General features: G+C 37.3%; 1 protein-coding gene across 1 annotated transcript; it reads right to left on the bottom strand.

Annotated features, from left to right (window-relative positions):
• LOC139725923 (uncharacterized) lies at positions 1–23,654 on the bottom strand. The gene is made up of 2 exons (XM_071637004.1): positions 23,138–23,654; positions 1–503 (listed from the first exon to the last, which is right to left on the bottom strand). The coding sequence occupies exons 1-2, from the start codon at positions 23,652–23,654 to the stop codon at positions 1–3; spliced, it is 1,020 nt and encodes a 339-aa protein (XP_071493105.1).
• Positions 23,655–23,694: the final 40 nt, after the last annotated feature.

The following is a 23,694-nucleotide window of genomic DNA, read 5'->3' as shown; positions in this document are numbered from 1 at the left end:
TCAGATGCTGGCTACGATGTGGTGTTGAACTATGGGTAGTCCCTGTTGCTGCAATTCAGCCAGTGGATTAGTCTCGTGTATGCCACCATAGCCGTGGTGCAGTGCACTCGGCTTGTGTATTAAATCGGCGACGCCACAACTCGCCGGATGCTGGTGGTGATCGGCACCGACCCCTCCGCCGCCGACTGCGCTGCTGCCGAGACCGGGCTTGGCGTCGCCGTGGTGCGAGTGTTTGCGTTCCGTCTCCTCCCGCGCACGCATCTTCTTGAGCTTCATGCGGCGGTTCTGGAACCAGATTTTGACCTGACGCTCGGTGAGACTCAGGGTGCGGGAGATGTGCGTCCGGCGATCCCGCGTGAGGTACATGTTGTAGAGGAACTCCTTTTCCAGCTCGAACGTCTGGTACTTGGTGTAAGGCTTCCGCTTTTTGCGCGTGCGCACGTTCGGCGGTGGTGCCATCCATGTGTACGAGGCTGAAACCGTCTGCTGCGTGCCGCCATGATCTACATGTGATAGTAACCAAGGAAACAGATGGACCATGAAGGGATGGAACGTATTGAACAAGAGGCGAATGTTATATGTCCTCAGAATAATGTTTATAGCCTCCGTTCTACTTAACATACTCTCTGCCTAAATTTACTATCCACGTGTGCAAGCAATGTACTGTTGAAAGACGAATACGAGCATTGTACATCTTAATGGCATTCTGGGAGATCGTTAATGATTCAATGTTGTGGAATGCAATATCAGCATCCTTCAAATACATTTTCTAATACATGGCATTGAAGCATGAGAGACAAGGTAACAAGATCTGTCATTCTATGATCAAAATGTAACAAGAGGCAGCTTTCTTTTTCTTCTTAGTCTCCTTATTCTTATTCTCCCCACCCCATTTCCTTTCACCGTTCAAGAATGAAAACGTACTTTAATCTGAACCAAACTTATTTCATCAAAACAAACATTAAAATTTATCCTAGAAAGCAGAAACGGCGAAACGATTATGCCAGATTATCCTAGATGACATTGGTTATAATGGGAATGGTATAATTTTAAAACTGAAGTACTGTATACGCATAGCGATAACAGCGGGTTCAGCTTCAGCTACAACAACAATAACAACAATCACTACAGTTGCCACTAATATCACTACTACTACGATAACGATGGGTATGTACCGGTAGAAATATTTCATTTCATTTCATTTCCGACGAAAGTATACAATATGACACTGAAATCAATAACATTACATCGTAGAAAGCAGAAAGTAAATTTTGAACACTTTTGATGTCTTATAATGATAGTACAATATACATTCTTCTTTTTTTTTCAGATAGGTAGCATTACGTCTTTCCTTCTGAGAGTTTTGTTTTGTTCTGTTTTGCTTTGCTTAGCTTTGCTTTGCTTTTTTTTTCTATCTTTGAGTAGCAGCGTTTTTTTTTTTCTTCTCGTAAATGCTCAGGAAAAGGTTATTACCTAATCAAAGGTTCCTTGAGGAGTGGTTAAATTACTCATTGATCACGTATTCAATCGAAACATTGTAGTGTGGGAGCCTAATCGCATTTTAAATTTACCTTGAAAAATGCAGAAAATGTTACAACCGGTCTCCACCCCCCCCCCCCCAATATGCAAAAGACTGTATTGACCCAAACCAAATAGACTAAGAAACGTGTCTATAAAGTACATGGACTTCATTGTCGATCGGGAAAACACCACGCCATACATCGAAAGACACACATGATCAATAAGTCCAATTTTGTAAAAATGAATAAATGAATCAATAGATAAATACATTAATACATAAATAATAAATAAATGAATAAATAAATAAATAAAAAATGAATGAATAAATAAACAACATGAACGTAACATTAATGTCTAAAACGAATAAAACATGACAGAAAATATTTGACCCCTTGTGCATAAAAACAACAAAAAAGAATATGTGTAATCATTTTTTTTTCTTCAAGACGAATGAAAAGGGCCAGTGAAGAATGTTTAACAGGATAGAAGAAAACACGTGTTTCACCCACATCTAAATAAAGAGCTGCTTGAATACGTGGAAAAATCCTATCCTATCGTAATGCAAAGCCGATGGTTTGCAAAAAGGTTAACCACCGTCTTCTAGTGCAGACTGCGGTCAGAATATCCCAATAGGCTCTTCATTTTCTAGTCACGCAGCTCGGACCTCAAGATGTGCCCACATGGGAAGAGATGGAGGCGTGTTGATTGAACTTGGCTTGGCAAACGTTCGCTTGTGATTTCCACTTAACAACACTTACTTTTGGACAATAATAGATGAATGACCTGCCGGTCATTGGTATTGAGAAACGCATTGCCAAAGCTAATCCTGTCCGTAGTATTAGATATTGCAATTTTCGATTTCCACTACATTGAGAACCTATCAGGCAGTCGTAGTTCATAGTTTGATAATAAAGCTCGCTTTAGGCCCTTGCTACCGGGGGCCAGACACTATCGACCCTACTTCATAATAAAGATGTATAAAGTGCAACATAGAGGGCGTATGTCAAAAAGCTAATAGGCTGCTAACTGTATAAAACAATAACGGTGACATTCTCATTTTCACATGGAGAACAGTTTCTCATCTACACTTCTGCACAATCTTATATGACAGTCGAGGTCACGTGACTTCCGGGCTACTAAGAGTGCGCAGATAAACGTGATGGGAACTAAGGGCAGTGTAAACGCGCAGACGTGAATCCCATCACGGAAATCAATTGGGTCACCTCTGCTCTAATAGCTGTCACACGAAATTCGGCGTAATTGGATAAATGTACTTACACTCCCCTCCCCTGCCTACTTCCTCTAGTGTCTAGCCAACACGCCCTTGAATTTACCCACCGCCTCCCAATTAGCTTACCGGGTACGTATTCGGCAATACCCCTGTCGCAAGTAATTATTGCCGCCCGCCTTTTATTCCTAGTTCTGTCTGTGTGTTTCTATGCGTCATCCTACATTACGCGCGTAATCTCTTTTGCCACACTCAACCGAGAACGTAGCATCTCCGCGCTGTTCCTCTCACGGATGTCGTAGCATTTTAACACGGGGAAGCAGAAAGAAAACATTCTCCGTCTGGGCCAGCAGTGTGGACAACTCCGTCATGCCATAGTTTCTACGTGTAGGTATTGCTACCGTACATCTATAAAGCGTGATACACTAGATCGAGGCACATTATGATGTACGTAACGATTATGAAATCATAAAGCGATAACCAATGTCCATTAATCTCCATAAATGTTTACCAGTAAAACGTCAAGTCTTCAAACGAGTATTTTATGGCTTGGGATAGATAAGTTAAAGTGGAAATGATAACCTGTTTGAAGTTTTCTTGATGATTATAGATATAGTTTTGTCTGATCAATGTTGTAGGTATGTTGGCGATACTTTAAATCGTTTTTAATAGAGGTTAAGAAGGCACCGAGTAAACATTAGGATATTGTGTCACATGTTGCCTTCACTCTGAGGATGCATCTCATAAAATTTCACTGACTAAAAGTCCGACGTGTGGCGTTAACACCACATTCGATCGGTCATGAAACATAATTGCGAGAAAGTGCTGGTTTGCCTTAAATTTTGCTGAGGCAATGAGACATTGTTCACATTCACGATTTATATCTACAGAGCATTATTTCATATTTGTTAAAACTAGAAAATTGTTCCATGCAAGTACTGCACTCAAGGAAGAGAGACTAAGTAATGTCCAGGTATTTTTTCATGAATTGATTGGAATTCTCGTTGGATAATTCAAATTTGGGAAGATTTTCCGAATCTTAGTGATTATACTCAGAGCCCAGCAGTCAAATCTGCAGACAAAACATTATTATTATTTCAGACACGTTTCAAACTTATTGTTTGTTTTTTGCATGTTTCTTGTGACTGAATAGATATTATGATATATATTTGTGGAATTAACACTAACCTTCCAAAATTATATTCGATTTGACACAGTCATTATGGAGTGAATTCTAATAGCACGACAACAAGAAAAACAAAATAGTGTCGATAACAGTTATGTTTATGATATATTATACGCACCATGATATACAACCATTGCATTTATAAAGTGACTCCTAAAAGGAGCTTAAAAAAAGCGTCCATGATCTCAAAACATTCAACAAGTGAATAGTCCCAACCATGTCGATCAGTGTTATACACGCAAACAAAAACTTCTGTCTTTTTCTTTTTTTTTTCTTCTTGTGCCTTACTCATCAGAGTCAGTGCATTAGACAAGAAAACGTGTTCTCATTTGACATCAAGGGAGCGTAAATTAGGTAAAACATTGTATAACATGTATTTAGTGAAGTTGCCCTTTCTTTTTTTTCCCCTGTAGGTTGCCCTGCTTTTTATTCTCCATTCACTTTTCCCCTTTTTTCACAGCTAAACATGGCTCGTCTTAATAAAAAGGTGTCAACAACTTAAAGCATCTTAATTATATCATAACGGCAGTGATGCCATCGAATTTTGTGAATTGTCAATCATTTCCGTAAGCGTGTACTATGTATTGCAATAATGTATATACATACTATTTCGATGTCACCAATAATATCAAGATGGGACATGAAAATGTATTGGGGAAGATTTTTTTTCGTCAAGCTAAAACAAATAAACAAACAATCAAACGAAACGGAAGATAAAGTAAAAATTTACTGAGCTGACTTTGCGTTTTCCAGGTTGATTGTTAAACATGCAGAAGTACCCAGGGCATAGACTTTAAACGATGCAAGCCGCCATATGTAATCTGATCGCAAGTTGCTATCGCTTGTAACATACTTTTATTGACCTCATTCCATTGAAGAAGAAGAAAGGTATTTACGGGTGTAAGGGTTCAGTGCCGAGTTGACTATCGTGTGATGAAAGTTCACACTGTAAAGTTTGGCGGGACAAATATTACGCCAGTTTTTATTGCGTCTAATTCCGCCCAACCTAAACATTGACAGATGCTTCACAGCAGCACGTTAGAAGGATATAAAGTGTCATATGCCACCTGGGTCTCATGATTTTATAGAATGTTGATTTACTACTTGAAATGATATAACACGGTTCATTAAAACTCATACTATGACTGTAGTGGTGCTTTATGAGAATTTAAAAACCACAGACGCTACACGAGCTACGCAGCAGAATTTTCATTTCAAGTCACAAGAGGGCGTTATGGCACAGTGTTCTTGGCAATTGGACAAAAAAAAATTAAGTGTTCACTTTACAACACGTCTCCTACTTTCGGCCTTTAGCCATGTTTAGCAGGGTGCTACATAGCTTTTTTTTTTTCTCTTTCTCTCTTATTTTTTAACCACTTGCCTTGTCGGGCAAGCATATTTTCCAATTGATCCACAACATTTGCCCGAACGTGAACTATCCTTTCCTCAAAAGAAAGTCCAAAAATATGAGACAATGATAGAAATTCACTTGTAATTCGAGGGCTTGATTAAACACAATAAATCAAAGCGCATTGCATCACAATTAAAGAGTCATCATCTTTGAGCGTCTGTATGGTTGACTTTGTAGGCTTGTGGGGGGATGAAAACACGTGGTTTCAAAGCTTTGTACTTGCCCAATTTGGGCAAGCATTTTTACTCAATGTTCCAAAACACTTGCCCAATTTGATTTTCACTTGCCCAAGGGCAATCAGGCAAATGCTTACGTAGCACTTTGCTATTGGTATCTGTATTATAGACTACATCTTCCCAAGCAACATCATTATGATAGGTTGAATATGCAGATGAGAGATGTTGGAGAGAAAAGGAATAGGCACCTACATTTTTGAATAAAGGAAAATGTAAAACATTTTAGATTGATCAGACTGGGTGATAAAAGGGAATGCACTCAATTTTAACACTGATGATTGTTTGGTTTTTTTCTTTTTATAATCCCCACCTGCTAAGATAAGACAAACATTTAACAAATACAACAATGGAAATTCTGCCTAAGGCTTATTTGAAATAAGGTAGTTATAAAGATATGCTAAAGAGTTATTTATTCTTGCAAGGCAGTTTTTCAATAGTTTCCATGAATAGGCAAATGGGTGAGTTTATGATGTCATTGCCTCACAATTTTCAATTGGGAAAAAAATGCACGAAAAATTAAATTTCTCTGCTGGAAAAGTATAAAACATAATGTTATTCCTGACTGAAGAACTTCAAAATGATAATCAGTCAGACATCATGAGTTAGAGACTGAGCCATTATTACCTTTGAAAAGAAACAAACAAACAAACAAACAAAGAAACTGTAAATTTCAAGATCTTGTTTAAAATCTATACATGGGATCGACGTTGTGAGGTGAAGGCGTCAACTCACACATTTGCATAATTCATAATGACTATTCAAGAACTGTTTTATGAAAATTACCGAAACTTCAAAATTTCATAACTTCCCTAATTTTTTTTTAAAGTTTTCAATGTTGCTTTTATAAAACTTTATTTTCTTTTTAGACTGACTGTTAACTTGACTTTCCCTTCATGACCACTACGAGAAATTTGGGCAGAACCTCGCTATCTACCCATCCCCGTGCAAATTTTTGATATGATTAAAATGAAATAATTTCATTTCTTATATAACAAACATTGTTATTGAAGCTCTAAAAATGTAGTTCAGAGACGAAAACACAAATGGAAGATCAGTTCATTTTTGTTGCTTTTATTTTTTACTTGTTTTTCCTGGAAACTTTAGATGTGAGACATTGTTGTTGTTGTTTTAAAGATCGAAAGAAGAGAGAGAGAAACGGGGCCCTATACAGAGACATTGCCTTAACTATTTTTTTTTCTTTAAGTCATTACTGCCTATTGATACTATACTAATGGTTTATGATAATTATATATCTTAAACTTTATGGTGCGATCATACCAGTGACTGAAGGACAAGATCAAAACAAAACACATGAAAATGAACATACATACACGCGCGCGCTCGCACACACACACACACACACACACACTATTTTGCGTAACCTAACTTGAAGGATTCGACGTTCTCCCCAATATGCATGATGATGTTTGTTTGTTTGGTTGGTTGGTTTTATTTTTGTCATTTTTTTTTTCAAATCACACGTAACAAGAGAATACATTTTTTTGACACGAAGCATAAATTGATTCATTTGATTCAAAATATATACATTCATTATGAGCATAACAGTATTCGATGTATAAGACGTATAGCATTACAGCCCAAAGAAATTCAGGAGATCGTATAAATAACAATAGCAAATTAGCTAATGATGACTAAGCATATCATTATAATATCCAGCTTTTAGAGAAAAAAAAGAGGACAGAAATTATGTGGGGACTTGTAATAACAGAAAAGCAGGAGATCGCGATCATAAGCAGCTGATTGACATGGATCGAGGTCTCGGGGTAAAATTCGAACTTGAATTTGGCTTTCATATCTGTAAAAGACATGTCTACAAAATAGGGTATATAATCAACTCAGGAATGTCGTGGTAATAACTATTGTTAGGTAAAAATTGGAATCAAAACAATTTTCATCATATTTTAGATATTGTTTTCAAAAGGCAAAATAATGTTTTCTTTATATAGCATAAGCAACTGTGCTAAAGGTGAGTGGTGTGTGTGTGCTGTGCTGTGCTGTGCAGGGCGTGAAGTACTAATTTATTGATTTAACGTTGGGCATATTTTTTTTTTCTAATGCATCTGTGTCGTGTGTGTGTCTGTAATATATTTATGCTTGCAATACCAGTTTTGATGTGATCGCGAGTATGATTTGGAACAGACTCATGCAGCAAGTTATTCAACTGCATGCCAATGATCTATTATACCATAAGACTGTCTGTTTATGGGCTAACATGAAATAATTTTTCTGTACAATGGTTTCAAACGCTATTGTATTTCGATAAAAGATCTGTTGGATTTTTTTTCACAAGTGCCTTAAATGGGTACAATTTAGTAGGAAGATTCTTTCAAACATCTGGTCCATGGTGTCTAATTGACTGAAAAAAACAACAACCTTGGGATTGTCGAGTTGGGTAGGCGTGGACGCTGGAATTCACATTGTACAGGTTGTGGAATGAGAATGGAAGATTTTCGAGGTGTATTTGTACATGAATATCGCGGATTGTAATGTTGATATGGATATTGTTTATATTAATTAATGTATTTCAATTTACAGAATAACGGTTCGGTATTCGAGGTATATGAGTATGGTACAGTTTTGGCCAGAACCAGAAGAAAAGTTTCTCTTGAGAGATTCAACAGTGAGTGGCATCTTAAGCATCTTCGAGGCAGTACTAACAAAGAATTTCATGTTTTTTTTCGTAAAATAATCTATTGTGCGTTCTTGGACATTCCATTATGAAATGAATGACATCTATTTTGTGAATTCTATACTGTTTTTTGATGATTCATTTTTCATTTTTTTAACATATAAAATGGAATTAAGATGTTAACTCGCATCCACAAAGAGAGACAGCCATATGCCACGCGAATATGAAAAGAAAAAAGGGAGGAAAATATTAAAAAGGGATCATATTTGTAGTTTTTTGTCAGGACATCGTGTGTATTCCTAGAGATAACTTTGGTAAATAATGCACTCATTGCTATTTTGATACTGATTTCACTGACTATAAATAAACAGCCTAATTTGGTTATCTTTATGCTGCATCACAATTCTCGTTTACCATCTTAGCAGCCGTGTATCAAAGATTCAGATTATTTGCTTTGTTTTGTTTTATTCCATCAACTTTCAACTAGGCAACGACGTATTTCATAAAACAGTCGAGGTGGTTCCACGTTATATCATTTTAAGTTGGCATAACGCAGTATTGTTCCTTGCTTACTTGCCCGTTTGTTAATGTGCTATGATCTCCTGTCTTCTCGCATTCCTTAACAACAAAATAGTTGTCACTTCTTGTCATGCATAATGGCTTGCAGTGTCCCAGGAATGTTGTCTAAATCCAGATTTGTGTACATTGAACACTGGAACAATTCTTTGCTGTGACTCAAGTTTTCACTCCTCAGAGGAAAAAAAAAACATTCTGAAGCCACAGACTTGCTTTTCTCTCCTTTGTTTATGTCTTTTCTTTGAAGGGATTGTACAGTTATGGTTGAGACCTAATTTCAGGTTTCTAACAATTTTTGGTGAGATAATGAGAAACCTTTTATAAAATGTGAAAGAGCATGTAATTCTATGAGGAATTCAACGTTTATTTGATGAAAATTGGTTTTGAAATGGCTGAGATATCAAAAAAGAGCGATTCTAATAAAGTGTGGGACCCACACTTTATTACGATCGCTTTGTTTTACTTTGTTTTTTTGATGTTTCAGTCATTCCAAACCCGATCTTCGTCAAATAAACTTTGAATTCCTCTTAAAATGGTATGTTCTGTACTATATGTTTTCTTGGTATCTGGCAAAAAGTTAAAAACCCAAATCTCATCTCCACCAAAACTATACTATCCCTTTAATATAGTCACCAACTACTAACGTTTTCATGGCATTCTTGCATTACATTTCTTGTTGTAAGTGTGCTACTGCGAAGATTGAGTCTACTACATCGATTGACTAACATAGGCACATGTATCGGATTTACTTTGCGACAGAAAACAGACCTCCATTCATCGAAAAGATTAGCCACGAACGCGAAATCAGTGGATCGCTAAAGCGGACAATCACGTAATGGGATAAACCCTCGCAGTAAATTGAGTCGTCACGAGTGTCGATATAGGTGGGAATCTCTCCTCAGAACAGCGCGCGTGCACAGACGGACGGACAAAAGGAGAATCTCTTCTTTTCCTCGCTTTACCGATGAGAGAAATCGGGCTGAGAACAACAGATACAAAATCGATTGGATTAGAGGTATTTGCTCATTTACCATATCCTAAATCTATGCCCACTGACACTCCTCCGTATCAACTGATCGTGTGTTGCGTGCTCAGACTCCTTAGACAATCTCAGAAAGGTCTACGTACTATATGACGTGGTATGTCGTTTCTTTAGACATGATAGTCGTGCAATAGTGGAAACCCCAACTCTAAACGAGGTTTATTCTGTGCATTCATATCGTAATGTGAAAAACGCTTGTCAAGGAACGTGTTACGTTAGAAGAGGTTTAAAGTGTCTTGCCATACCATGTACAAGTTGACTGAAATCAATTATAGCAAAATCAGAATAAATTAAAAAAAAGAAAAGAATCGTGGAAATTTCATCAAAGTCGGAACTAAACAGAATTTTAAATCAGTGATATTGATTGCAATCGAACGCTCAAATTGGCAGCTGTTGGATGATGTCATCATCTCGCAAATGTTCCGTTTAACTGTCCACAAATCCGTCCTTCTTGACATGGTGTCAATGGCCCTATGTGTTTCCGTCCGTGCGTACTTCCCATGCGTGAAATTGCCACTTTGGTGTTCTCGCTCAATGAAGCAAATACATGTCTGAAGCATTCAGCGCAATTTGATTTAACATACCAGAACATGGCGGAAAGACATGTTTCAATAGTATCCTTTCGTTGTAATTGAATGATTGGAACTCATAAGTAAACCACTAAGCATTCTTCATTACGACAATATTCCCACCCTTTTGATGAGTAATCAAAATGTTCAACATTACAACTGTATACGATCGTAAAACCATTCACAGGTGAGCCAGGACGTAGTGTTGTCAGGTGATTGGTCTGTCATGTCCGTAGTACCGGGGAAAAATCAACATAAACAAACAAACATTACCAAACTGAAATAGATCGTCGTTTGCAGGCTCCCAATCAATTATCAATCTAGACCAATTATATATATATTTTGATTCTGATATAGTTGTAATCAACAGTAATGACTCTTGTTGATTTATTCGTATGCTTGTTTGTTTGTTTGTTTGTTTGTTTGTTTGTTTTTCGTGAGCTGATTGTTTGTTTGTCTACTTTGCTTGCTCATAATTGTAAAGTGTTGATGTATGTGTGTGAGTGATGCACATAATTATTTCATTTCAGTTTGTTTTTTCTTAGCTTTGAGACTGTATGTCTATAAATGTGCGTTTGTGTGTTTGCTTGTTTACGTTGATAATCGACGTGGATTGCTCTGGAACAAATATTTCGCTTTTTAGTATTGTTTGAGTACAGAAACAAGGCGTCACGTGACTTTGATGATGTACAATAAGAGTGGTTATGCTGACAATTGTTGTAAGGGGGGATAACATAGTAAGTGAGGGATAAACTTGGTAGTCATAATCTTTAATCAGCATTAACAAACATACACATGTACACGTTCATCATCACAACCTGTTATACAGCTGCGAAATGTCCTTATGTGTTTGTGTGTGTGTTTGAGAGAGTATTACTAATACAGGACTTGCATTACAGCTGTTAATATTTTACAAAGGTAGAGTTTTATGGAATAAGTTGAAAATTCCTCTTAAGACCAGTTAGACAGCTATTTTGGAAGACAATTTGAAAATTAAAAAAAAAACTGTGAACAACACCTTTTTTTTTTGTTGCTGAAATCAATTTACAACTTGATGAATAGTTAAATGTACTGTTACATCATTTTCTCTTCTTCGTTCTCTGATATGAATTCAAGATTTATTTTGTATTCTATTATATAATGATTTGTTTATATTCTTGTTTCTATCAACCTAATCACAAGTTATCATGTATTTACATCATAATATTTGTCTGGGGATCAGTTTCAATAAACCTTTTTTTTTTGTGTTTGTGTGTGTGCTTCTAAATATCAAAGTGGAAAAACATGTATTTCATATGTGTATGTATGCTCATATATGTGTGTGCGCGTGGGTCTGTGTGTGTCTGGAGACAGCGCTTCCATGGGGGGGGGGGGGTTAGAGAGGAGAAAATATAATCGTCTTTTACAACGTTATTGTGAGTTGCATTATAACCTTTACAGGACACTTTTATTTATGAATTGGTATACAAATGCATGAAGCGTTTGTTTATCACGTGCCAAATTTTGCGCGTGGATGAAATTAATGAGTCTGCCATATGTCTCATTTCAGCAACGAGAAGCGATTTAGGACTTAAGCAACCCCCCCCCCCCCCCAAAAAAAAAGTTATCAATGATTCATTTTGAAGAGTTTGAGTGCTTTTGCAAAATGACAAGTCCCACACAGCCTGCGGCATAGCACAATTATGCGAGTTTGAAATGATGAGGAGTATTGTCTGCGCTTTGTTTCTTTCTGAGTCGAGAAACAAGAAATACAAAACAAAACGAAACAAATTATTATATCTGTACCGATCAAAGTTTGTTGACACTATATCACGACACGTTGTCTTATCACTGCCAGCCAGGCAGGTAGAATAGTAGGCCTAGACAAAATACATAATCGCTAGGGAACATTAACAACTTAAAGGGTGTGTACAGTTCTGGTTGAGGTGAGGATTTAGCTTTTAACGTTTTGCGAGATATTCAGAAACCACTCTATGAGATGTCAAAGAGCATGCAATCATGCAATCTAAGGGGTATCAAAAGTTTATTTGATTAAAATCGGTTTTGAAATGGCTGAGATACCCCCCCCCCAAAAAAAAAAAAAGAAAAAAAAAGATGAAACAAAGAGATCCTAATAAAAGGCGTGGCCTGTCGCCTTTTATCATTATCACTTTTTTGGATATCTCGGCCATTTGTGACTCTGCACCTCAAAACAAACAAAAAGTCGCCAGACATGAATTTTTAGTTAAGACCATATTCTGAAAGAACAGACTTTAAGCTTTAAAATGATGTATTACTCAAATCAAATGGACTCTCCTAACCTATCGAAATATTGGAAAGAAAGCACAAACTCAGGAAAAGTGTGAACTGAGAAAAGAGGCTCTGAAGTACAGTGTCTATTCAAGCACTTAATGTTTACCAAACCGTGCTGGCTGTGCGATGAATGGGACAAAAAACAGGAAGTAAACCACCAGAGTAACAACAAAGAAGGGATTATTAGATTAAACTGAAATTAAGCATGCCTCATTAACACATTCTGTCCATAATCAATGTCAATTTTCAAAGCAGTAGCACTATCCTTTCAAAAGTTATTAGAGTTGAAAGTGAAGAGTGTGGACAAGGTTTTTCAGAAATGAAAAAGGGATTCTAAAGACACACCTAATCACACTATTCTACCAAAAATGTTCGAGATAAACTGCTATAAAAATACACTTTCCTGCCCGTTTTATGATACCAAATTTTAGCATAATGTAAAAAAAGACCCGCTCTTTCAGAAAATATGAAAAAGTCAAGTTCGGCTAGGTTGAACCATTTCATTTATTTTCAGTCCTCACGCAAAATCAGTGTGTGCGACTTTATGTTCGTTTTGAGGTACACGGTCACATTTGAAAACCAATTTTCATCAAATGAGCGTTGAATCCTTCTTAAAACTACATGCTCTTTCAGATTTCATGAGAGGTTTTTTACTATCTCACTCAGGAATGCTCAAAACATGACTTCCCATCCTAACCAGTACTGCACAGTCTCTTTAAGGGGAATTATTTCTGATCCAACTTTTTTTTTTGTTACCAATAGTATTCGTTTTTTCGCATGACCACTCCGGTCATCTTTTTTTTTTCATTTATCCATTCATTCACTCCTTTCTTATTTTCATTTCTAAACAATGACACATTGATATCACAAATGTCAAAATCATAGTATATATCAATATGTAATAGTGTATCAAAAACACATCTTGTTGCTGCTGAACTCTTCCAAATGTTCTCGCCTAATCAGTTCTAGCGCAAGAGGCATGCATCCGTTTCTTGTTATGGCAGGTATAAGAATTTACAAATTCGACTGTGTTGTGGAAATGTTATGTTTATTGCGCAAAGAACGAAACGGTCCATTTTACAAAAGGTGTATACATACCATTGAAATCGTACACTTCTGTTTGTAGGTTACTTAAAAAGAAAGATAAGTTATGCAAAATCTAAGCTGATTATATTGTGATTTCTCCATCCTCCCCTTTCGCAAAAAAAAAACAACAACAAGAGAACAAATAGAATCATCAAACGAAAACTGAATATCTCTATCAGTAAGAGAAATATAGGTACATTCGTAATTTGGAAGATTTTATTTTTTAACCCAGACATGACTCATACAAATAAATGGTTAATGTGATACGACAAATAATGCTTCTTTCACAACCAAACAAGAAAAAATATGAGAAACATAGAAACTCTGCATTTTCCTAGTCAAAGTGATTGATGATGTAGGACCTCTACCACAAGCGGAATTGGTAACACAGGTGTATGAGCAGCATAAAGATCTGCCAGAAGTGACTAAAGGAAATATTATTGTATCTAGATTCAGGCTGAGTTAGCAAGAGTTCAATAGCAGAGACTTGTCACGAAAGTAAAAATTTTCAATTAATGTTTGTTTGTTTGTTTGTTTGTTTTTCATCTCAGGTATTTTAATTCCTTTTTTATGTCTTTCCTGCCAACTGATTGGTATAAGTTTGAAATACAATTCAAACACACACACACACACACACACGCATACACAACAATATAATCTTCTCCTTTTCGTTCCCATAAGAGAAACATCTAACAATTGTGTACCCATAAAAAAGACAAACAAACGGACGCACACATTATAGTATAATATAGTACATTTGTATAGTATAGTGCAGTATAGTATACAAAACGTATACTTATCTGTGTTATTATGGAAGAACTAAAAACTTTAGTCGCCTATATAGAAAAATTAACATTTTAATTCAATCTTTGTCATCGATGGATAGCGTTGTAGATGTCATTTGCTATGTGTAATATTTTGTCAATTATTCATCTAAAATCCCGTAAATTTGCAGAAAAAGAAACAGATTTTGTACTTGACTGTTTTGACATATTTGGTGCTCCCAAAAGTACATACACTGTAAAATTATGGGATGTCGTCATGCAACAGGTGTCAATGAATGGAGCTACAGAGTCGTGCTCCCCCTCAACGCTCTCCCACTTTTTTTTCTTTCTCTCTCTCTCTCCCTCTCTCTCTCTCTGTCTCTCTCTCTCTCGCTTTACTTGTTTGTTGTTGTTGTTGTGGCAGGGTCAATGCTCTTTGGGTTCATTGTAAATGTCGACTTTTCTTTTCTTTTTCTTTTTTGCTCGAAATGTTCTATATGACAAGTATTGTGCGTTTTCCAGAGACAGTATAACAGATGTTACTTCAATCATTTTCTGGTTGTAAGGACAGATTAAAACAAAAAAGAACAAATAAAACTGTATATTTTCTTTTAATATACACAAACATACAAGGAACAGGCGAGAGATGTGAGAAGAAAATGACCCTCTATTTCACATTACATCACTCATTTTATGAGCCCTTGTTGGAGTGCATTAAAGTTCCAGGCACTTTGCAAATCATCACTTTTAGTAAACGGTAAGTGTGAGTGTCTTTGAACTCTGTGAGGTTTGCATGGTGACAGCAATCGGGCATATTCACCTAATCATGCCGGAATTCTGTGCATTAAAGAAGAGATCCCTAAACCTTGATATAGATGACAGATCATGAGACCAATCTGTGCCCTACTCATTCATCATTGGAGAAAGTGCTTTCAAAGTATCTCCCTTCTTCCATCTTCGTGCACTGGTGTATGAGGTATTGGACTCGGACAGATGGGCCTTTATGAGATTCAGTGCAACTCCACCGATATGGCGATAATTGGGTATAATGCTATGTATAGCAAATACAATGTGCCAAGGAACTACCACGTTGGTAATACGATGGAATAAAATGGGTGGGGTGGTAAAACACCCTTCTTTCCCATGCTTGCAGGTGGAAAAACTATCTATTTTCAACACAAGGAACCTCTCTTTGCGGATTTTTTTTTTTCAGGAGAAGAAAGCGAAAAAAATAGTACGTGGAAATAGTGGACAGGCTTTATTTTGTAATACTATAAGCTCGAAAAGGCAATCATGATCTTGATAACAACGAGCAAAACGATATCAACAAAAATACTGATGAAGTATTGATATAAATGGTATACCCTTCATAGACTAGGAAACTGTTTAATACAGTATGTGGATTGGGTGAATGCAGCAATATTAGTAGAACACATCAGCTAGGGTTGAGGAAAATCGGACAATTTGTTTAATAGTTATGATTTTCTAAGTTTGAATGCAGCCATTGCTGGATGAGAAGACTACTTACGTTCGTGACGTCACGTATGTACAACGATATAAAGTAAAATAAAAAGAGAATTCCACGAAATTTTATCATTTTACATGAGAAGTGCACACTCCCTAAACTTGTTAACGACATATACGAGTGGTACTATCATCATTCATCCTGCTTTCTGAATAAGGTAAGTAAAATGCTCTTTCAGTATGCTATCAAGAAAAGTTAAAAAAAAAAATGTTGATGATATTTTCTTCATATATTCTTATATCGTTGTCCATACGAGACGTTACAAGGCAATGCCTGCACCAAATCTTTATAAAATCCATAACTAAACTGAACGGATTATCCGATTCTCTTTAAACTGCGCTGATGTTGCATTTTAATATTGCTTGTTTCCTCAATCCATGTAATAATTTAGATTCATTTGCCTTTCCGGAAGTTTCTGGCTTTTTCGAAGAGAAATGTTTCTTTACTCCTAATATATCATTGTACGCACAGTTCATGACTACGGGCAATCATCATAATGTACATACGTGCAGTATGTGACCATCGGACAATGTACATAAACGTCATTCTCCTACTCGCGAAATCCTTTTCACCATTAAAGCTACTTAATGTCCAATTAAATCGATACGCTCCCATCTTTTTCCTATGATAGAGATTTTCCTGCAAATGTTCGGCGAGTGACCATGAACAGAACATGGTAAACAAGATGAAGAGACATCGTCACGTAGACCTACATCAGTGGATTACAACAAATCTGATGTTGGTCAATTACGCCCTAATACATCCCTTTCTCAAGCACTCAACCACTGCTATTATGACTCGACAAAAGTGGGCAGTTCAAAACACAGATTGATGCTTTCGTTTGGTCAAAGAGCTATAATATTTTGGTCAAAACCGCACTGCGCACTGATACAACATTGTTACATTTTGTCATTCTGAATACGAATGATGCGAATGGCTGCATGCGAAGGTCTTTCCCCCTTTTTTTCTTTGCGAAAACACGAACATTTGGGGGCACTTATCTGTCTGTTTTCCACCATCGTGTGCAGTTCGAGCTCGTGCTTTCGCATACTATGCTCTAGACGACAAACAACAGCAACAACAACAGACAAACAAACCACCCTAAGAACAACAGCTATAGTGTTCAATATGTTTTGCAACAACTGACTAGTTGTAAGCTCCACACTGATAACCCTTTGCCCCTCAGATTCTGAATTCTCAATAGATTGTCCACATGAACCGTCATGTACTCCCACTGGCAATATTGCATGTGATGATCCCCTTTGCCAGTTCTCTGCAAGTATATATGATAAATATGGACTGAGCAATAAAAATGCATGCTGACTTGTGTTGGACTTGGATCTCAAAATAGGCCTACTTGCCATAGAATTTAGAATAGATTTTTAATTGTTTTAGTTCAGATTTAATACTTGGAGACGCTTACAATAGAACCTTCCAAACCAATATTCTGCTAGTGAAATTATCTGTGAATCATAGCTATAAAAAAGTAAAATATTAATATGATTAACAAGAGACATTGGAATGCACATTTCAGTAGACTGAGCATAATGTGAATGTTTACACGTAACAAATAGTAATGAGCAAAAGACATAGTAGAGAAAGTCTCATGGAAAACAAACAGGCTATGCAAAATGGAATCCAAAACGTTAACATCAAATGCAACGTGTAAACGTGAATAACAACATCATTATACTACGACTACGACGTTGCGAAATACATTTAATCACTATCGCTTCTACTTTTACTACCTACGGAAAAAAAAAACAACTTATGACGATAACATCATTAGTAATGATAATACTTAGATAATAATGACGACGGAAGAAGGAAGAGAAAAATGTATGATTACATATTGCGTTTATAATGTCTCAATTTCATGTAATTCCAAAACTTAATATCTCAAAGGGGGAAAAAACAATCCATGTCATCTATCCCAAATTACACAATGTCATTGACTCCTTCGGAATGTGCCCGACAAGATTTGGGAGGCGTCGATGAGTTGAGTAGGCGAGTTAAGTATCCCAGTATCCCGTGCCGTAACGCAACGCGTCACTAGTCTCGTACTATCTTCTGTCAACGTGCTTTACTATTTTGACATGGTTTGTTCCTGTGGCTTCCCAAGCGGAAATCATTCTTCAAATCGCAGCCATGCCCCCATGTTGCGCCTCGCTTCCCCTAGAATGCAGCACAAAGAAACGCTCTCAAACTGGCAGGTACCCTTCCGAAGGAAAGAAGGGATCTCTGTGCCATCCATGGAGGACTGGCTCTGATTTCTGCGGAAATCTGACCCAAAGACCGTCGTATCCGATTAGACTTTTTTTGTTAGTGTTTTTGTGATGTGCTGTTATTGAAGTTGTTGTCGTTGTTTTGGTGGTGTTTGGATGTTATACTTAACTGCTCGGCTGAACGCATTTTCCCTTTCCCGTAGTTTAATATACAACTGTTCAGCTCACCATAGACACCGCACGGAGTAAATTGTGAATGTAATTTGGATGATCGATCATCATACTAAAAAACGAAATTGAAGACGCTGGTTAACTGTGTGGTAACTCATCTCAGAAATCTACTGACTGAGCTGCATGGTGATGAACAAAATGCACTAAAACAGAATAAAACTGTATGCCTCAGGAAGCCGGTGAAGAAATGTCACTGGTAATGACTTTCACTGACGAGTTGAATGTCAACGCTACTGTTTATGGGAAATTTTAAGTATGGCATAACCGGTCATGCCACAGAGTTTAACGTTTCAGACGTTTTTAGCTTTTATTTATCATACTGTTTACCCGTAGGTTCATTATCTTATTTTACACAACATCACAAACTTTGCTAGCCTGTAGCATCATGCAGCTCGATGTTTGTTTGTTTCTTTGTTTGTCGATCTGTTTGTGTGTCTTTCCAAACTGGGAACATCGTTAACCAGGGGAGTTTAGCCATTCAAAGGGTCATTTTTTTCCCAACGGACCAACTGCTTTGGGGCACCCCGGCAAGATGCACACCCCAACAGGAATAATCATTTATGAGCATCTATATTTTGACTGATTTTGCATCATCCAGCCTCACCTCCTCTCTCCTCTAGTTACATTTTTCTCGTTAAATCAAGATTTCTTTATTTCTGTATAGAGGCTAAAACAACGTGCAGTCTCAAATGAAGAAAAAACACATCCTATTCGTGAACACAGTATCCACACGCATGGCTATACACACCTAGTATTTTCTGTTTTGAATAGCTGTAAAACCAGGGAATAGACCCTTATTCGCAAGACAGAATACGCATCGACACATTATGCATTAGTTTTCTTCGAACCAAGTACAGGCACAACACTTAAAGCTAGGTCGCCATTTATTCCGCGTCCCTCAATCAAGAGCTAGCCCACACGTCTGAGCGTTTTAGATCAGAACTTTTAATGTTCGTTCAGTTTCACCTACATGCACGGAGGCACGAGGATAATTACGTTTTAGTTTTCATGTAAGTGAATGTGCAACTGTCCATTGTGTGGTATATAAAGATAAAATTACCCACTGTGCCTCCAAGCTGAAATGCAGTGTCTTCGAACACTTTATGTCAGAATGATACACCTGGACATGCCACCTGGACGTTAAAGATCAGCTATAAAATGAAAGTTGGCGTTCATTTTGTTCATACTACTACGTCACGCTGACTTATCATTTCGACGTATAGTCCTGCTGCATTCATTTATCTGCTATTTTTTATTTTTTATTATATATTTTTTTATTATTATTATTATTTTTTGAGAGGGGGGGGGGTACATTTCAACATGCAAAGAATATACCAATGTGCACGTCTATGTGCACCGTTGATTGTATCTTAGAACTATGTTGTAGTTCCATTATTGTACTAAAATCAGCTTAATGGTTTCTGGTAAATTGATTCCAATGTGTTCCTGCAATTTATCAGTTTGAGAATACTATCATTCGTCGTAATATTAAGATAATCCATAATACACAATAGAACAACTAATTCAACTAACGAAAGTTACTTACCGTTAATCAAGAAAAGGAAACCAACTTTGATAAACCTTTAACCTCTCTTACGTTTGCCAACAATTTTCCCGATCGTTTCCTTTAACGGTTTTTTTTTTAATGCTAACACAATATGGCGGTTTCACTCTCTAAGAAAAACGCTATATTCTCCTAAAATAGGAACAATAGTAGCACTCATTTTTATTTTTCAGGTGGCATGTAAATTCATATCTTATCTCGAAGACACTTTTTTTATTTTTCTGTGGTAAAAAAAAAAATGTAGCGAATCTGTGACTTCAAGAACAAAACACGCTGCTCACCTTTGCTTCTTTCTTCCCTACCTTCCATATAAAAGTCTCAAAATCAACTCAAGCGCCCATGGTTTGTATGTTTTCAAAGACCGCATTATCGGATAAAAATAGATTTAGTACCCGCACGTTCTTCAATATGTATAAATTATGCTAAGGTTTTGCATGTGGGCGGTAACCTCTTGTTCAGCCTCTTCTTCTTGACTCCAGAAATGCATGATTAAAGTTATCGGTTCTGTTCAAAAAGGAAATAAACGCTATCATAAGTAACATTATAGCATGCCCCTATCTGGTTCAACTAAGGCCATAAAGAATATCCCATTTCCCATGGTGGTGAATAAAAACGTTTAGTGCAAGCGAGCTACTTAGTAATTGTTTTACACTGTCAATAATTGTTTGCATGAGTGATTTTTGATAAAAGTGGGGGTGTCTTATATCTGTATAAAAGAAACACAATTCTCGAAAAAAAAATGTCCATCTCAATTATTCATTTTCCATTCTCATACATGGGTTGGTGTTATCATGGACTGAATTCTCTAGATGTTTTGATAGAGATGTCATTTGTTTTAATATTGACCACGGTTAATACATCCTTTTGTCTTCTTTGCAGACAGTCATGAGCGATGCTCCTTTGGTATTTTTTTTTTTTTGTAGTGGCATATCAAAGAGAGAGAGAAAAAAAAAATGAGTACGATTCGGTTTGGTCGTTTTTTCTCTGTCAAAAGGACATTTGATTCCAATGCAGTTGTGCCAGATTCCCAGTTTACACTGAACATCATCGTTCACTTAATTTGCACTCCATCATCAATATTCACCGTGATTATGACATTTCTGTTGATATGACATTTTTTTAGGTGTTCTTTATGACGAATGTACAAAAGCAAAGCATTGCTATGGATGTTATAGACCACAAAGAACGTGTAGCACAATATGTAATAGAGATGACGATTGTGATGTTGCGGAGACGACTTATTGATGGCAATATCTTATCAAATGAAATTCAAATCATTGAGATGGACACTGTGCATGTCTTCTTTAGCAAAGACGCTTGGAAGTAGGGAAAAGAATGATGGGTCAATTACAAGATATCTCATAACTGCTATATGACTTTAATACCACGTACCTAAACTGAACTGAAAGACATTGTGACCGAATGTTTTCACCAAATGACATAGTGATAGGACGACTTTCACATAGGGCCTACATTTCTTTATATCATTTTCAACGCTAGTGAAGCATTAATTAAGCTCAGACAGGTTTGATTTTGTTGTTGTGACTTGTTGGGTGTATCAGTGTGAGTAGCTTCCACTTTCAAAATGTGGCATTTATGGCCAAGGTTTCATAGTCAGGGTGCCATAAGCAAGTTGACCCGGATGGACTTGAATTAGATCGACATCAGTCCTTCACACATCACGAGTTGCAGTGGTATTCCGCGCGACTACGTAAATCTTCTGCTAAATGCAGGTCGTTTTGACAAGAGAGGTGTTATAGGAACAGTATGCTAGCAAACATGCGGCTAGTTGCCAGCTTGTTAGAATGACTGGTCTGCAAATTATATGCGTAGCTTCATATGTTTAGGATCCCACGAATTGCGGAATGAATTAGGTTTAGGGAGACCGGATGTTATTGTGTGATACACAGCACTACATTTTTACGCGAAGATGTGCACTATAATTTTGCGCGAAACACACAAATTTGTCAATTTGACTGTATTAGTATAACGAACACAATGAGACTTGTAATAGTTCCCTAGAATAAGCTTACGTTATCTTTCAACTAGCTGTCACAAAGACATACAACAACAAATATATATACATACATACATATACATACATATGTATTCAATTCCCAATAGCTTATCTAATTACCCTGATAGAATATGCTAAACGTACCATACCACTATAAATGTATGCATATTATTGATGCTGATATTAATGTGAACTATGAATTCACTTAATAGAATATCTTGCTTTATTGATAAGTGGGGGCTACGAATGCCGAACTTGTCCTTTTGACGATGGAATTTCTTTTTAAAAAAAATCACCGCATGGATACAACATGGAGGAAATGCACACTCAACATATGAGATAAGGCTGTCGTAAATGCGGACTAAGTACAAACCAGGAAATTCTTTTCATGCTTCAAGTTTCAGAAATCACAGGACATTAATCTTCCCTAACGTCAGTGTTTCTACATTTTATGGAAAGGATTGTCTACAACGCTTGCGCTCCAATACGATTACAAGGGGACAAAGGATTGTTCAGCCTTCAGTATATGTAGGAATTATTGGAATTAATCATAAATGTCACGCTTTCCCAGATGGTTTAAAAAAGCTTCACTAAGTCGAAAATAATGACGAGCTTTTAAGAGTTTTTTTTTTGTTGTTGTTGTTATGCCCAATTACTATTCGACCCCTTTCGCCACTTTAAGCTAGCTACACAGATTGTAGTACGAGAACTTCCGAAATCAATCAATATTGTTTATGTTCAATTTGTATGTCGTATTGAAATACAAAACTAACATATCATTCTTTTCAGAGACTTGCCACAGTTCAAGCAATTTGTTAGCCTTCCGCAGAAAAAAAAGTGCATTGAATCGATTATTAATTATTGGAAAATGTTCAGATCAGTGTCATCTTTTTTTGTAATAACATGCAGAATGAATATAAATGAACACAAAAGTGAAATTCCGCACTGCACTGTTGTTTTATACGTATTTGCACATAATATGAAGACACTGATGAACAGGCACGGGAATGTTACCTGAGCCGCTGTCCGGTCTCGCGAGCTCCTCGTCGCCGTTCCTCGCCGCGGGATGGGAGCTCGTTGCCCCGACGGTGTACCCGTGTTTCGTGTGTGCCGTCAACCCGTTGTGTGGCGTTGCTCCAGCCGACCCATGGTGCATTCCCGACGTGAACATGTCCTGGTAGCTGAAGGGGAAATGTCCGACAGCCTTCTCGCCGTGGTGAGCCGGCGGGGACGACCACGAGTGTCCATTGTGTGTGCCGCCGCAGCTGGACGGTGCGATGGCCGACGAAGAGCAGCAGTTTCCCGATCCGACGTCGGCTTCACCACCTCCTCCGCTCCCAGCGCTTCCCGGCGGTGGACTCGGGTAGCCGCGCAGGCAGTTCGTGCTGCTGTGATAAGAAAATCCGCTCATAAAACCAACATAACTACCGCCGTGAGAAATGCCGTAACTATTGTTATTGCTGCCTGTAACTGTGTCATAAAATGATCCGATACTAGAGGGGAATGCTCGGGGAGGTTGTAACCCTTCCATCTGTCAAATAGTCGTTGATGCTAGTCATTGGCTTTCAGAA

Source organism: Diadema antillarum, unplaced genomic scaffold, assembly GCF_040938485.1.
Source record: "Diadema antillarum isolate AM-2024a unplaced genomic scaffold, OU_Dant_1.0 seq00000069_RagTag, whole genome shotgun sequence".
Lineage (NCBI taxonomy): Eukaryota > Metazoa > Echinodermata > Echinoidea > Diadematoida > Diadematidae > Diadema > Diadema antillarum.
Note: the sequence above shows the minus strand (reverse complement) of the source record. Positions and strands in the feature narration are given on the sequence as shown.